General features: G+C 47.1%; 1 protein-coding gene across 1 annotated transcript in view; it reads right to left on the bottom strand.

Annotated features, from left to right (window-relative positions):
• Positions 1-15446, bottom strand: part of LOC146816491 (epoxide hydrolase 1-like) — a 172224-nt gene that overhangs the window by 16580 nt on the left and 140198 nt on the right. The window contains exons 5-8 of the mRNA XM_085610344.1: positions 13527-13656; positions 8574-8788; positions 7027-7135; positions 5910-6035 (exon numbers count right to left, since the gene is read on the bottom strand). Of these exons, the coding sequence (XP_085466470.1) occupies positions 5910-6035; positions 7027-7135; positions 8574-8788; positions 13527-13656 (580 nt within the window). The remainder of the gene's footprint in view (positions 1-5909; positions 6036-7026; positions 7136-8573; positions 8789-13526; positions 13657-15446) is intronic.

Here is a 15446-nt window from a genome sequence, read left to right as displayed (position 1 = left end):
GTAGTAATGGGCAACCGTCCACACCTGTCTGGAGCCCCTTTATAGACCCTCGGTCTAAGTCCACTTTCTACCCGCAGCTCCGCTGTGCTGTCTCTTGCTTCCAGACCCCGACCTCCTCCTTGGGAGATTCGAGGCTGCTGCCCGCTCCTGCTGCCTGCTCCAACTGGGACCAGACTGCCTGCAACCACCGTAACCTTTCTCAACCGTTTTTTTTCTTAATTTTTTCCCTGTTGTGCCACGGTTATTGTGCCCATTTGTGTCTTGCTCTAATTCCACCACTGTTTTTATTTTCTCGTGCCTGCCTGGTCCTTTCGCCTTTTGCTGCTGCTGCCCCTGCGGCCCATCCACCCCGGAATTTCCTCGCTCCTGCCTCCCAGCCTCTCCTCCCTCCCACCTCCCCTACTTAATGGTGGCAGACGTGCGCAACGAGTGCGCCGGAATCGTGCGAAAGGCGCACCAAAGGCAAGCTCGTCTGTGCCCGTCCGCGACCCGACCATGGCCAGCGCCAGGAACCCTGGACCTCCCACTACCCATCGCTACAACACCACCATCCTCCTTGCACTCAACCCCGAAAGACTTAGAGAATGCTAACAGGCCTCGCCGAACACGATCCACGGCCAGTTCTCCTGCCTCCACTGCCGCCAGACCCTCACCGCCACCCCGGCCTCCAATACCACCAACGCCAGCACCGGCGACACCCTAAAATGCATCCTCCTCAACATACGCTCTATACACAAACACGCCATTGAAATCTGGAACCTACTCAACTCTCTCTCGCCCGACATCGCCTTCCTCACAGAGACCTGGACCAATGAATCCTCCGCCCCGACATCAGCACCGCCATCCCAGACGGATACAAGATCCAGAGGAAAGACCGCCCCAACCACCCAGGAGGGGGCTTCGCCATCGCCCACAAGAGCACCCTCCGCCTCACCACCTCCAGCGAAACCTTCCCCTCCGCCGAACACCTACACTTCCAGATCCAGACCACCCCCAAAGCCACACTCGTCTATAGACTCCCGGCCCCCGAACACCCTTCGCCACCACCATCACCGACTTCATCGCACCCCACGCCATCACCTCAACAAACTACATACTCATTAGAGACCTGAACTTCCACTTCGACAACCCCAGGGACCCCAACACCACTATCCTACGGACAACCTCGCCAGCATCGGACTTGAACAACTCGTCAACACACCGACCCACAGAGAAGGACACACCCTCGACCCCATCTTCGCAGCAGTAAACAGCGTCCAAATCAGCCACACAACGCAGCCGCCATGGACCGACCACCACTGAGTACACTTCGTCATCAACAAACCCAAGGCACCCAAACCAGCCCCACGCCCACCATGAAGGAACTGGGGCGAGGTTACCGACAAGCAACTTAACTCCACCCTCACCCGAGACAACCACACCTGGGCACCCGATGCAAACGACGCAGCCAGAGAACTCCACACCTGGATCTCCAACTGCGCAGACGAGCTTGCCCTGCTACGCAACCCCGACAGACAACGCCCCAGGAAAGCCACCTGGTTCACCACCGCTCTCCAGGAAGCCAGACGCACCTGCAGACGCCTGAAGACGAACTGGAGAAACACCAAGATAACCGAAAACCACACAACCTACAAGGAGGCCATGACGGACTACCACAACCAGATCAGAGCCACCAAGAGGAACTTCATCCACAACAAAATCCGGGCCAACTCCACCAACTCCAAGGAACTTTTCAGTGTCATTCAAGAATTCACCAACCCACGCAGCGACGCTACAGATATCACCCCATCCCAAGACCTCTGTGACAAGCTTGGAACCTATTTCCACCTCAAGATTAAAAACCTCTACGACAACTTCATCGACCAGGCGCCACAGACGGCCCCCGTGCCCCAGAAACACCAGCCAGCCCACCATCTCCAACTGGACACCGATCACGGCTGAAGACACCGCCACGACCATGTAAAGCATCCACTCGGGGCCCCCACCGACCCCTGCCCCCCCTACCACTGAGCCACAGCTGCCATCGCACCCGAACTACAACGCACCATCAACACCACCTTCAAAACAGGCACCTTCCCAGACGACTGGAAGCGTGCAGAAGTCAGACCCCTGCTCAAGAAGCTCACAGCTGACCCCACCGATCTCAATCGGCCCATCCCGCTCCTCCCCTTTGCAGCCAGAGTTGCAGAGAAAACAGTCAACAGGAAACTGACACGATTCATTGAAGAGAACGCCGTCCTCGACCCGTCCCAATTCAGATTCCGAAGCAACCACAGCACAGAGACCGCTCTACTTGCCGCCACAGACGACATCCGCACCCTCCTGGACCAAGGCCACTCCGCAGCCCTCGTCCTACTCGACCTATCAGCGGCCTTTGACACCGTCTCCCACCGCACACTAGTCGCCAGACTACACGATGCAGGCATACAAGGAACAGCCCTGGACTGGATCTGATCATTCCACACCGGAAGAAGCCAAAGGATCAGACTCCCACCCTTCCTCTCCGATCCCATGAAAATCACCTGCAGAGTCCCACAGGGTTCATCACTGAGCCCCACCCTCTTCATCATCTACATGGCCCCCCTCGCAGCCATCGTCCGACAGCACGGCCTCAACATCGTATGTTACGCTGACGACACCCAGCTCATCCTCTCCCTCACCAAAGACCCCACCACTGCCAAACTCAACTTCCAGAAAGGAATGCAAGACGTCGCAGTCTGGATGACCAACAGCTGCCTGAAGCTCAACGCCGAGAAGACAGAAGTCCTCATCTTCTGTCCACCCCTTCTGCATGGGACAGCACCTGGTGGCCGACCGCCCTCAGAAGCCCACCTACCCCCTCATACCACGCCAAGAACCTCAGCATCGTACTCAACTCATCACTCACCATGAACCGACAGGTCAACGCCGTCACCTCCAGCTGCTTCAACACCCTCCGCATCATCCGCAAGACCTTCAAGTGGCTCCCCCCTGAGTCATGGAAGACAGTCACCTATGCACTCCTCACCAGCAGACTGGACTATGGAAACGCACTCTACGCCGGCATCAACAAGTCCCTACTCCGCAAACTCTAGACAATACAGAACACTGCCACCAGACTTGTCCTCGGCATCCCCGACACGAACACATCTGCCAACACCTACGAAGTCTCCACTGGCTCCCCGTGGAGAAAACAGTCACTTTCAAAATCCTCACTCACGTCTACAAATTCCTACACAACAACGGACCCAAATACCTCAACGACAGAATCAACTTCCACAAGCCCTAAAAAAAAAACTCCGATCTTCCAACCTGGCATTGGCCGAAACCCCACGCATCCTCAGAGCAGGCGGAAGATCCTTCTCTCACATTGCAGACAAGATCTGGAATGAGCTACCGGCAGACATCAGACGCGCCCCCTCCCTGAACACCTTCAGGAAGACCGTCAAGACCTGGCTCTTCTGCTAAACAGATCTGCGGACACCCCCCAGCACCATGAGACGCTCACAGGTTCACAGGTGAGTAGCGCGCTTAAAATTCCCTGATTAATTGATTGATTGATTGCCCCTGTCCCTAAAATTCCCCCCATTTCTTTGGGCATCCTCTACTTATAGATATATTGTGCGCTCTCCTACGCAACACCAGTTCAGATCAGTCTGCCAGTCCACCACTCTTGGCAGTGACCGGGCTCCACAGCACCTGGCGATGTTGTGCTTTGCCACTACCGCCGCCAGTGCAAACCATATTTTGGTATACCTGGGCTAATCTTCCTCTCAGGCAATCATTAACAGGAACCACTGCAGCATCATGGGAACCTCAAGCCCGGTCACCTGTGCCATGACACTCTTGATTTTTCCTGAATACTTATGTGTCTCAGGCACTCCCACAGGAGGTGATAGAATGTACCTTCCTCTCCACACCCACTGTGGCACAGGGATGACTCTGTTCTACCCATGCGACACACCAATCCCTGGGAGCAATAAGTTCTATGTAACACCTTCAACTGAATCAGACGGAAGCAGGAGCTTATTGCAACTTCTCTAGGGCCCTGTAGGGCCTCTACCCAGTCTGCGTCATCTTGTGTGCCCATTTCACCTTTCCATGCTAAGCTTAGTTGCACCAGGGGGCCCTGGTCGTTATTTACCACCCTTTTTTGTGTATTAAGGAAATTGCCTTCTCTTCCAGGAGATCTGTCAGGACTCTATCATCCAGGGAGGATGCCTCCACCAAGTCCTCACCCTCACAGATGTAACCTTGCAGCACGTGGCCCAGCTACGGATATCGCAACCATTCTCTAGGACCCATTTCATACTCTTGTTGGAGGACCGCAAACGTCACATATGCCTGGTTCCTCCAGATGTCTCTGAGTTTTTCCAGACCAAGAAGTTCACATTTGCTGAAAACCATCAACCTGCTCACCTCCCCAAGGTGGTCGCTGGCCCACAAGGGAGTCATTGCCGTCAGCCTGCCTTTCCAGCCCAAGTATTTTGTTGCTTCCTGCCAAATTTTAACCACCGGTTGCGTATGTGCTGGTATTCCACGAGTCTTCCCCCTCCCCCCCCCGTAGTAAAGTAGGGAGGGGTAGCCCCTGGCCTCTACTATACAAGCTGGTTCAGCCCGGTGCCCAAAGGCCCAGTCATTCACCGTGACCAGCTGGGAGGCCCAGTAGTACAACTTTACGTCTGGGACCGCCAATCCTCCCTCACAGATGCCCCTTTGTAATTTTTGCAGAGCTATGCGTGAAGCCCCTCCACTCCATAACATGGATGGCAACTCGGACTCTATAGATTAAAAGAATGATGTCGGAATTTGGTACAGGGCACTCTGAATAACGTATATAAGGCATGAGAGTGTCATCATTTTAAATAGGGCGACTCGGCCTATCAATGTTAAAGTTAGTGACCGCCACCGCTGGGCATCTCTCTCGAATCTTTCCAACTGGGCAGTAGGTAACAATCATAAAATGCTTGGGGGCTCCTCGTTATATTTATCCCCAGGTATTTAAACCCATCCAACACTAACGGTACCTTGCACCTTGACTTTAGTCTGGGGGTCCCCCCTGTTAGCAGAAACAGTAGGTATTTATCCCAATTAATGTAATACCCTGAGAAGTCTGCAAAGATGCAGAATATTTGTAGAAATCTATCGATGGACTGCCTTGGGTGCTAAATATATATCCACGTATAAGGATATACGCTCTTCCCACTCATCGCTCACGGGAATGCCCCATATGAATGGGTCCTGCTGGATCCATGCAGGCAAAGGCTCAAGGGACAGGGCGAAATATATAGGCGACAGGGGTCATCCCTGCCTTGTCCCCTTCACTAAAGGGAAACTCGCGGGAAACGGTCGAATTAGCCCACACCCTTGCCACTGGTTGTTCCTCTAGCAACTTTACCCAACTGATAAACTTCGGTCCGAACCCCATGTGTCCTAGAACTGCCCACAGGTAATTCCATTCCACACTATCAAAAGCCATCCTGACATCCTTGGAAAGAAGAGCTGATGGCATTGAAGAATTTGACTCTGACATGCAGGATCCCGAAAACAGTGGATACAGTAGATTTTTTCGTTTTGGTGTCATTTTAAAGATAAAAATATTTCCTATTTTTATAAATTGGTGTTGGATTTTTATTGTGTGTTGTGTCTTAATTATTTACTGAAGTTTTTAAATACTTTACATACCTGTCTCTGAAGTTAAGCCTGCCTGCCTGCCTACTTGCAGCCAAGCTACCAGGGGTTGAGCATGGGAGTAGGTTTTTGAGCCCTAGACTGTGTTTGTGGCCTTATTGCCAGTGTCAGATGCATATTTGCCACTACTAATATTCCACTTTCCAACACACATGAAATATGAAACCTCTGTATTTCAGCCCAGCTTCCCGAGCTGTTCTTTCAAGAGAGAGGCTCTGGGTTATTTAACAGGTTCATACCTGTAATCTGGCGTTTTGTTGTATTCCCTCGTGATGTTCTCCTTGTAGAACCTCACCGATGACACAATGGAGCCGGTTGTCCAGTAGATCATCACATTTGTCAGCAGCTCATCCAGGGAGATCTTCCTGTTGGTTTAATAGAGACAGGTCAGCTTGTTCTCCTCACATTGTGTACTCTAAACTCAGAGATGTCTAAAGATTGTGGTAGAGAACTATAGCAACAGGCTTTTCTCCTCTCAGTGTTGCACGAGCCTGCCGGATTGCAGATAAACCTTGGAATAAGCTGGGCACCTGGAAACTGAGGATCAAACTTAGGTATGGACATCACAGGCAACCTCTGTGCTCTCTACCCAGGTTCCCCTTCCATCCGCTACCACCACTTTTATTACATCTGGGATTTTTCGAACTCTGAGGAAGTCCCGAATAACACTACAAAGACAAAGCTGAATCTTTACCAAAGCCTCACATGGAGCTAAATGGACATCTTGGCATCCAGCACACGGGGAAGGTGAAACTCATTTGTCTGTGAAATAATCCTCATACAAAAATAATCTAATTCTTTTTTCTGATCTACATCTTTTTTAAGTGCTGTTCTTGGAAAATCAGCTATTTATCATTTTCAAAGACAACTTTGTCATGGTTTTGAATAACAATGCTTTGCATGCTAAACTCTAGCACCATGAAATAGTATTTTTTTACCTCACACACTGCAAGAAACAGTGGTCTAAATGCTTTATATATATATGTTGCTGGCGGGTACAAGAATATATAAAACAATATTGATTGATCAAGTCATTTTGAATATCTACATAAACAGCCACTTTTTTTTTCTTTTCTTTGCAGTTAATATTTAGCATCTGATCATCCTGGGTTAGTTAGCATGCAGATGGGTTTCAGAGTGCAGATCAGTTTAAACCAATATTTAATACGGAGTGGTTCTGACTGGTAATCACTCTTACTGTTTCTATGTCGTTCTTGTTCTGGGACCATAGCATTCTCTCACCTTATTCTCCATCTGAAATCTGATATATGGACTCCTGATCCTCTTTTAGTTGAAGGGCTGGGCCTCGTCAGTTTCCTTCCTTCAACACTAGCATGCTTCAACGCTTTAACTTACCTCTCTAGTCCCCCGTCATCTAGGAAGCGGAACTCCGGGTCTGTCCAGGTGGAGAACTTCTCCAGGATGTACGCCGCCAAGCCCACGGGGGAGTTGTTCAAGGCACAACCTGTAAGGAAATGCATAGGGTCAGGCTACAGAGGCATGACACATCTTCCCCAATCAACCATACGTTGACACGCACTAGGCCATTTCTGACCATCGTCATGCAGTATGGCTATTAAAAGTCAACAAGTCGTTAAATGTGCCTCAAAGTTTACCAGCATCACATTAATCTTTTTTTCTAAAACACCACCTCTGCTGATCTGCAATACACGACTCTCTACTTCTCAGAAACCATGGGACTAAGGAATGTTACGCTATGTAATGCGTATTTGTATGGCGCAGCTGATCACCTGTGAGGGTGTGCAGGCATATCCAGGATACATGAACATGACTCACCAGTACCACAAACGGAGTCACCTTTTGCTGCCTCAGGGTTGAGGAGATACATTGATGGCTAGATGAGGTACACTTTCAGTTCTTTACAGACGGCCTGGTCCATTGCCAAGGAGCATATGGCAGCAGGGAGAGTGTTTCATAATCTGTGCCTGTAATGCATGCCTCCCCTTGGAGCTAAAGTGTGTTCTGGAGAAGTGTACTAAGTTAGGGTGGTGAATGGACTACCATAAGGTGTAGTATTTATCTTATCAATCTATTTAAGGCTTTAAAGGTTGATTAATGTGTTTGGAGATGGAGCAGACAATGTTACTCAGGCCATTACAGTCCTGGACCGCCAGTTGGTGCCTTATGGTTGGAGGATTTCTGGTGCCGGGAATGTTTTCATAACACCACTATGACTTTGGTAACCATGACAACTTGGAGACGGGATTTTGGTGTTTAGGCAGGTAAAGTGCATAAGCAAAGTTGAGTCAGGAGTGATGGTAGCTTGTGGTTACCACTGAAATTTCTTCCAAGGAATGACTCAGTGGAAGAGCAAAGGTAACATTTGGAGCATTTCCCACATATCTAATTTATCTTCATCATCCTCAAGTTGAGAACACCCTTCGTGTCTGAATTTGGAGCTTAGGGTGATCCTCTGTCCTAGGATGGGCCTGGATTCTGGGTAGTGTTGCTGCTGGTCTTGTGTTGGAGGACTGTAGCTCTGTTTTCACACTGATTGAGAAAACTTCTTTTAGCCATCATGTTCCAAAAGAAGCCAAGGACTCTTTCCAGCCTTGGTGTTGGTGGCGCAGGCCAGAGGAGAATTAGAGGGATTTGTAGTTAGTAATAAACCTGTGGAGCTCGACTGTTAGCTGTGCCTAGAAAAGTATATTCTGGCTTACAGAATCAAAACAGTAAGACAAACATCTTGGATAGAACATAGATACAAAGGCAGTTGGAGGAAAACACAAGATCTTAATTGGAAACAGACCCCCTTTCACAGACATGGCCATCCAGAACCTACTTGGGCCTGGACGTATCTCAACGAAAGGGGGGAGTCAACCCACTTTTAAAATCTAACATAGATCTGGTGCTATGATGAATATGTCACACAATCGACCTACCTACAGTATCAGGCTTGGTAGCTTGGATGTGTAAATATCCACTCTCCCGTAGAAGACTGTATACATTCTTCTCAAAGTACGGAAATAAACGCCGTGCATCCTCCCTGGTCAGACCTACAAGCCATGGGGCATAGGCTCCGAGGAGTAATGAGAAGAGAACTCTGATGCCACCTTTAGCCATTGGGAAGAAGTTTAAGTGCAGACCCTTAACAGACCTATGAAACAGACAGAAAGAAAGTGCAATCAGTAAATTCAGTATAGCTGTCAAGAGATGCAGCCAAATCAAAGAGAGGAGAGTGAAGAGGGTAAGAAGATCCAGATGGAGTTGAAGGCCATGAGGGCAAATCTAAAAGGTTAACGCACACAGGGCATTAGAGGTCAGTAGAAGAGGAAGAGCATAAGCCAGTCATAGTGAGAGGAAGAGTGTCAGCGGAAACAAAGGGTCTGAAGGGAAAGAATAGAGAAGTAAGAGTGCCCACAGAATGATTAGTGAAGGAAAAGAGAAGACACTTCAGTACTGGAAAATATAAGAAGACAAAGTAAATTGACAAGAAAATATCTGTGTAAAAAACAGGAAGCCGCTTCAATGAAGATGGTCAAGAAGAATGAAGAAAAGATAAAGAAGGGACTAAAATTAACAAAATGGGAAGCAAAGGCTAGAAAGACCTTGATAAACCTAGTTAGCTTCTCCTTAAAGTTAAACAAGCATTGGAAATGCAATAGATCTCACATTTGTTGCAGCTATTGGCATTGTAAATGGCAAATGTTTTTTACATATGTGGTGTGCTGTGGAATTATGTGGGTTAGCTTGGATTAGTTAGTTGTGTAGCATGGAATTGTGTAGTGTGAAGTGGATTTGTGCTTTGGAATTTTGTGGCATGGTGTGCTGTGGAGTTATGTGGATAGTGATTATGTGGTATTGTGTGTACCGGAATTATGTAGAGTGGAATTGTGTATTTTGGAGTGTAATTATGTGAAATGGTATTTTGTTTTGTGGAGTAGTTTGTAGTGCAGTTTAATGATTTGGTGTGCTATTGAGGGCTGCCTTCCATGGCACACAAAGGTCTATAAATAATACTTTTAAAATGACATAATACATGATATAAATGGTCAAACATTAATGCACTTGGTAAGGATATGCCCTTCTCACCTTAATAAAACAAAGAACTCCATTGTGTGTCTTTCTCTGTAGAACTTTGTACAGCATGCTCATTACATAGCAAGTTATTACTCATGTTGGGGAATTTTGATCAAGCTACCGCAGTGTCTAAGTGTGTTCGATGTGGTTGCAATGCAGGACCTGTACTAATGGTGAAATCATCATCCGGGACCACAGCGCTTTCTTTCTCACAGGTATTTGCAAAGGTGTGGCTAGAAGTTGACACAACTGGCTGGGTGTTAGAGTGCTCCAGCATATCAGAGGCAAAACTCCCACCAGTAGAGACGGCCATTAACAGCGAGGCTACTGGGACCGGTACAGACTTCCTATCTTCGCTAGAGGACATTGCTATGTTCTCTGTGACATCCGATGAATTTCAGCACTGAACACAGTCCATGAACATGGGTCTGTGTGGGTCAGCTGCCCATAACTTCGTGCATCATTTAATGCACTGTTTGAAGCCATCTAAAATCCAGTTATGGCAGAGGGAGGTGGAGTTTACTTTTGGTTGGCCAAATAGAAGGAAAGAACAGCCGGGCCCTTCATGAACAATCCAACAAATATCAAAGAACCTAAAAAGGCGTGGTGCTAGAGAGGCAAAGTCTTGATGTATACCGGATCGGTGTAAAAAACAGTAACTTGGTTGAAAAAGTTGGTAAATCACCGATTGAGGTGCACATTACATGCAAAGGGGAACTTGCACAAGGGACGCACAGTGCAACAAATTAAAAGGGAAAGTATTCTGTTAGAGACGCTTTCAAGTCCTGCTGTTGAGTGCAGAGAATGCGGACTCTGCAGGAACTACCGAGAACAGGACAACAGACTAAACCCCGCAAATCTCACAGTTGAGAATCATTCACGTCATTGCCAAGGATTATAAAACATGTCCAGATTAGAGAAAGTGTGCTGGTCAAACATAAAAGTTCATCAATGGCCAAATCGACGAGTATTTAGGAACAGGACGATTGAAAGATGCTCCAAGGATTTAACCGAATAAGGCTGGTTATTATCAGTCCGCTTGTTTTATGTTTTCATTTCAGTAGGCGACATCAAATGCGTGCCCCCAAGACAAAACAGTCTGTGTACATAATGAAAACATGATCGGACAATGAACATGGTTAGAGAGCTGCCATTCTTGTCATGTTTGGAACAGGATATTACACGAGACAAGAGTTTTATGTGACTTACTTTGTTAGGAATGGGACCTTTGAAACCACTTTATCTTCTCTGAAAAAACAAACTCAGGCTATTCAAGGGAAAGAAAACTCAAAGCTACTACAGTTGTCATTTAGGAAAGTCCAACGCAAGTAAAATCGAATTCGCATTTGCAAAAATCGTCCCTGCTGTGCTTGGGTACTAGACAATCCGAAGGCTGTGTAGACAGGTCTTCAGGCCACCACTACCCAGCCTTCAGCGTCTCTGATTACAGATGTTCCTAAAATCCAACAGTGCGGAAACACAGCCGAGGACTTCATGAATTCCCAGCATCAGAGCCAGGGATACGAATTGTACCATTTCACGGTACTGCACACATGTTCTCTTAACGGCACAATTCACAGAAGAAAGGGACACACTGAACCCATATCAGTGTGGACAGACAGCAGCTTGATTAAGTTTGGCAGGCCATTCTCACCATGGGCAGAAAAACTTGTGTTTACATTTTCTGGTCGTTCTTTATGTTTTTTGCAGGTCGGCTCAAGTAGAGTTGTGGCTTACTGCGCCCAGCTCATGAGAAGGCCAGATAGTTACTCCGTGCGGATAACAGCAGCTGGCCACCAAGGTGAAATGAAGCTAAGAAACCTAGGAAAAGATGAATACATCTTTAATGAAGGCAGCGGCAGCTTCTCCGCGATGGCAGAAGAGCGTTGCTGGATGGTGCCAGCCTGGCAGGTACTGGGCAGTGGCGCAATATATCCTGCAGGTCAAGTCTTCCAGGCTGAGTGCAGATTGGTACTCAGTCATAGCAGTTGCGACCTTCAGTCAGGCCAATTCGTCAGGGCTGATATGTGTTTTCAGCAGTTGCGGACTGCAAGACTGATGTAGCTCAGCTTCAGCAGCGATGAGGCGCCTCTTCTCCACTGTCAGCAGCGGTAGCACTAGTTCTCAGATCCATGGTGGGCCGCCAAGTGATGCTCAGACTTGCAAAGGCACTGCTCTGAGAGAGTGGTAACTCCCTCATAGCACAGGTCACTCCTGGCTTTGCTGGGTTTCTCCTGTCTCTTCTTCTGCAGGTCTAAGCATTCTTCTTCCATCTCTCAGCAGACAGACAGGCTTCTAGGCACTAGACAGCTCCTCTGCGTCTCCAGCAGAAAGTGTAGACTTCAGGAGAGGTCACCTCACCGCTGTCATGCAAACACCAGCCCTCCTGACAGAGTAGTCCTTTGAGTACTCTGCAGACCACTTCTTTCCTGGATCATGAAGAAGATGGAACTGGAACAGAGTGGGGTGGTTTGGATCACACTTTTATAAACATTTTCCAAACAGGGGCCATAGATCCAGTGTCTAAGCTTTCAGAACTGCTTTGGTTCTCTTTCAGATGTCCTTTCCAGGCTGTTCCTCAGACATAGCCTTTGTGAAAAGTAGCAACGTGGTTGGGTCCAAGCAGGAGTATCCGAAGCAAGGGCACGGTGGAGTGCAAGATCCCTGCACCAGGCTTGCTGAAGCCGTAATTAGGGACATACAAATGGGCAGGCCCTTTCTACACACTTCCTTACCTTTGACAACAGATACTGCAGTCCCACCCTTCACCACTACTGTCGACCACTGGCAGCACCCTGTAAAAACGAATCATTAGGTCCTCACTGAAATTCAATGGGTAGCCCTATCGCCACCCTCCTCCCTGCAGTGTAGGGATCTCCACCCTCTGTGCCCTGGGATGCATGGAATACAAGTTCTGTGTCCAGGGAACCTATGTTCATCCTCCACCTGGTTCCATGGTAAACCAGGGCCATTCAAAATGGATCCCACTGGTCCTAGTACTCAAACTCTCACAAGAAACAGAATTCTACTATCACATGTGTGCTACACACTGAGTGCACGTACACGCACATGGAATTTCAGCTCCAGGTTTTGGGTTTCAAACCACAGTTGAACTTTACAGCAGCGGAGTCCGTAAGCTCAACTCTCTAGGACACAGAAAACAACGTCTGGTTGTACTACCGATTCACTAAACACAGTATGCTGCAACCACCGCTGCATGGGGCGCACCCAGGCATGGACATTAGTCCTGTGTGCGCTATCAGGGCACACTTGATGTGTTCCTCCAGGTCACTGAACAGTTCTGGACATTGCATTACCAAGACAGGCGTACGCCTCTGCACACGCTAAATTAGTGTGATGCCAGGCAGACATTTAGATACTGTTTCACATGCATTCAGGAACTGAGGGAAGTGCTAAACACACGTTTACACTGTAGGGGCCTTCCCATCCTAACAAAGACCAAATAGAAATGCACTATACACAAGAGGGCACGGGGAGAAAGGTCCAAGATAGAGGATACAGGACTAAGATGAAAATAGAGGACTCTGTGTCATCAGGGACCAATGATCCAGCCCAGTTGAATCTGGCATTAACATCCAGTTCATTGCCATGGTGTGAACTAAGAGTAGCAGAATTTATTAGGTTTCTACTTAAATCTCAGGAGTGAAGCTTTTCTCCTTGGTAGAGTCATGTAGTAAGCCTTCTGCATAGCTTTACAGGAGGAAAATGGAAAAGAACAAGGTAGGTGTCCACAGTTAAAATCTCGGTGAATGAACTTGTTCTCTCTGCGATCATTCACGGTGCCCAAAACTCACTCAGGTTTCATCTGGGAGATGATGGTGCTGATCCGGTGGCCCCAGTCTCCTCCCTGCAGGTAGAACTTCTGGAACCCCAATCTCTGCATCAGCTTGAAACATATCCTTGCAGCAGCAAAAGCATCAAATCCTGCATATAATGAAGAGAATGGTTAGATCTCCAACATCAGCATCTTGGTTGGACTACAAACAACCATGGAATTACTAACTTTCCCAGAATTAGAGACCATTGTGGAAGCACCTAGATTCCCCTGGATGTAACACACATCCAACATTGACTTTACTAAAATAGCTGTGGTTTACCAGCTTAACCCCCCCTCCCCCCGTTAACTACCACTGTAGGACCCAGAAACACTGTTATGCCTTCAAACAAAAAATTATATCACTGTTGCTTCTATAGTTTCAACAGACATTCAACCAAAATGTATCGCTCCTTTTCATTTCCTTATCACTGCAAATAATAACAACCTCACTCCACAGTAGATGAACCGTTCAGCGTTAAAAAGAGCGCTTATCATATTGATTTCATGGCTTCCATTTCAGCCTTTACTTGTAAGAGTGTGATGGTTAGTAGTTGTGTTGGCACTGTCATTAGCAGCCAGCAATGTGGATGTGCGGTGCAAGCCGCAGTGGCCTCCCGTCGAGGGCTCTGACACTTATTTATTTTACAAATTAAGCACTGCACTAAAGCAGGGTCAGCCTGTCTCCTGCTTTCCTACACAGAGCTCACAAGGGTAGGGAGGTGTTCGCTTCGGAGCCAGGGCCTCCACATTTAATCTCTTGATTGTTTGATGAGATCGACGTGTATCGTGGAAATTATTAGCAGTTGTGTAAAAAGTAATAGTCACTTTAATGTGGGCACTTCTTTCTGCAGACATGCCAGCGGATGAATACTCCCACCTCAGATGCCTGAAATTAGGCCATGCTCGTGTGTCAACGGGCTTTGCTGACGAGGGAGGACACAACAATAACAAGCACTGGCAAAGCCAATAGGCTGCACCAAGGGCGGGTGGGCGTAGTTACCCACCCGTTATAGCAGCTTAAGCGGGGGCGTTACAGAAGCAGATTTAGTTGTTTTATGACACTTCTTTTTTATTTCGGGCTTGCAGGTCAACGCAATTTAGAAGGAGAAACTATGACAGAGGGAAAGAAAAAATATTAAAATGGCTAAGAAACAATAAGTTAGGGGTAAATGAAGTGAGACAGCAGAATGGAAAGAAAGTAAAATGAAAATAATGAAAGGAATGAAAAAGAAGCTTACAGGAAAGAATACAAAAGGACACAGGAAATAAGGAAATAAATGTAAAGAAAGAAAAAGGAAGGAATGAAGGGTGGAAAGAAGAAAAGGAAGGGACAACGAAATAAGATAAATGAAAGCAGAAACATAAAAGAAGAAAAGGAAGGGACAACGAAATAAGAAAAATAAAAGTAGAGAAGGAATGAAAGCAGAAACATATGGAAATAAAGAAAACAAGCATTTGCAATGCAATAGGTCTTGCATTTGTTAAAGTTATAGCTGTTGGCGTATAAAATAGCAATGTTTTTCACTTTTGGTTTTTTATTTGCAGTGGAGTTATTATATTTGCATAGCAGTAATTGCCAATGGTATAAAAAAGCAAAAGTCAAACACATTGTCATTTTGAACGCCAACAGCTTAAACTTTAACAAATGCGAGACCTATTACACTGCAAATGCAATCGGACTCACATTTGTTGGAGTTGAAGTTATTGGCATTATATATTTATATGCCAATGTTTTTTACCTAGCCATTTTGCAGGGTGCAATACCGTATGTGGCCAAAAGAGGTCTATTGGACCTCTTTTGGCCACATATAGTACTGCACCCTGTAAAGTTGGAATTACTAATATTATAAATGCCAATGTTTTTTACCTAGCTATGTTGCAGGTTTCAGTACCATGG

Source organism: Triturus cristatus, chromosome 6 (genome assembly GCF_964204655.1).
Source record: "Triturus cristatus chromosome 6, aTriCri1.1, whole genome shotgun sequence".
NCBI classification, from domain to species: domain Eukaryota; kingdom Metazoa; phylum Chordata; class Amphibia; order Caudata; family Salamandridae; genus Triturus; species Triturus cristatus.
Note: the sequence above shows the minus strand (reverse complement) of the source record. Positions and strands in the feature narration are given on the sequence as shown.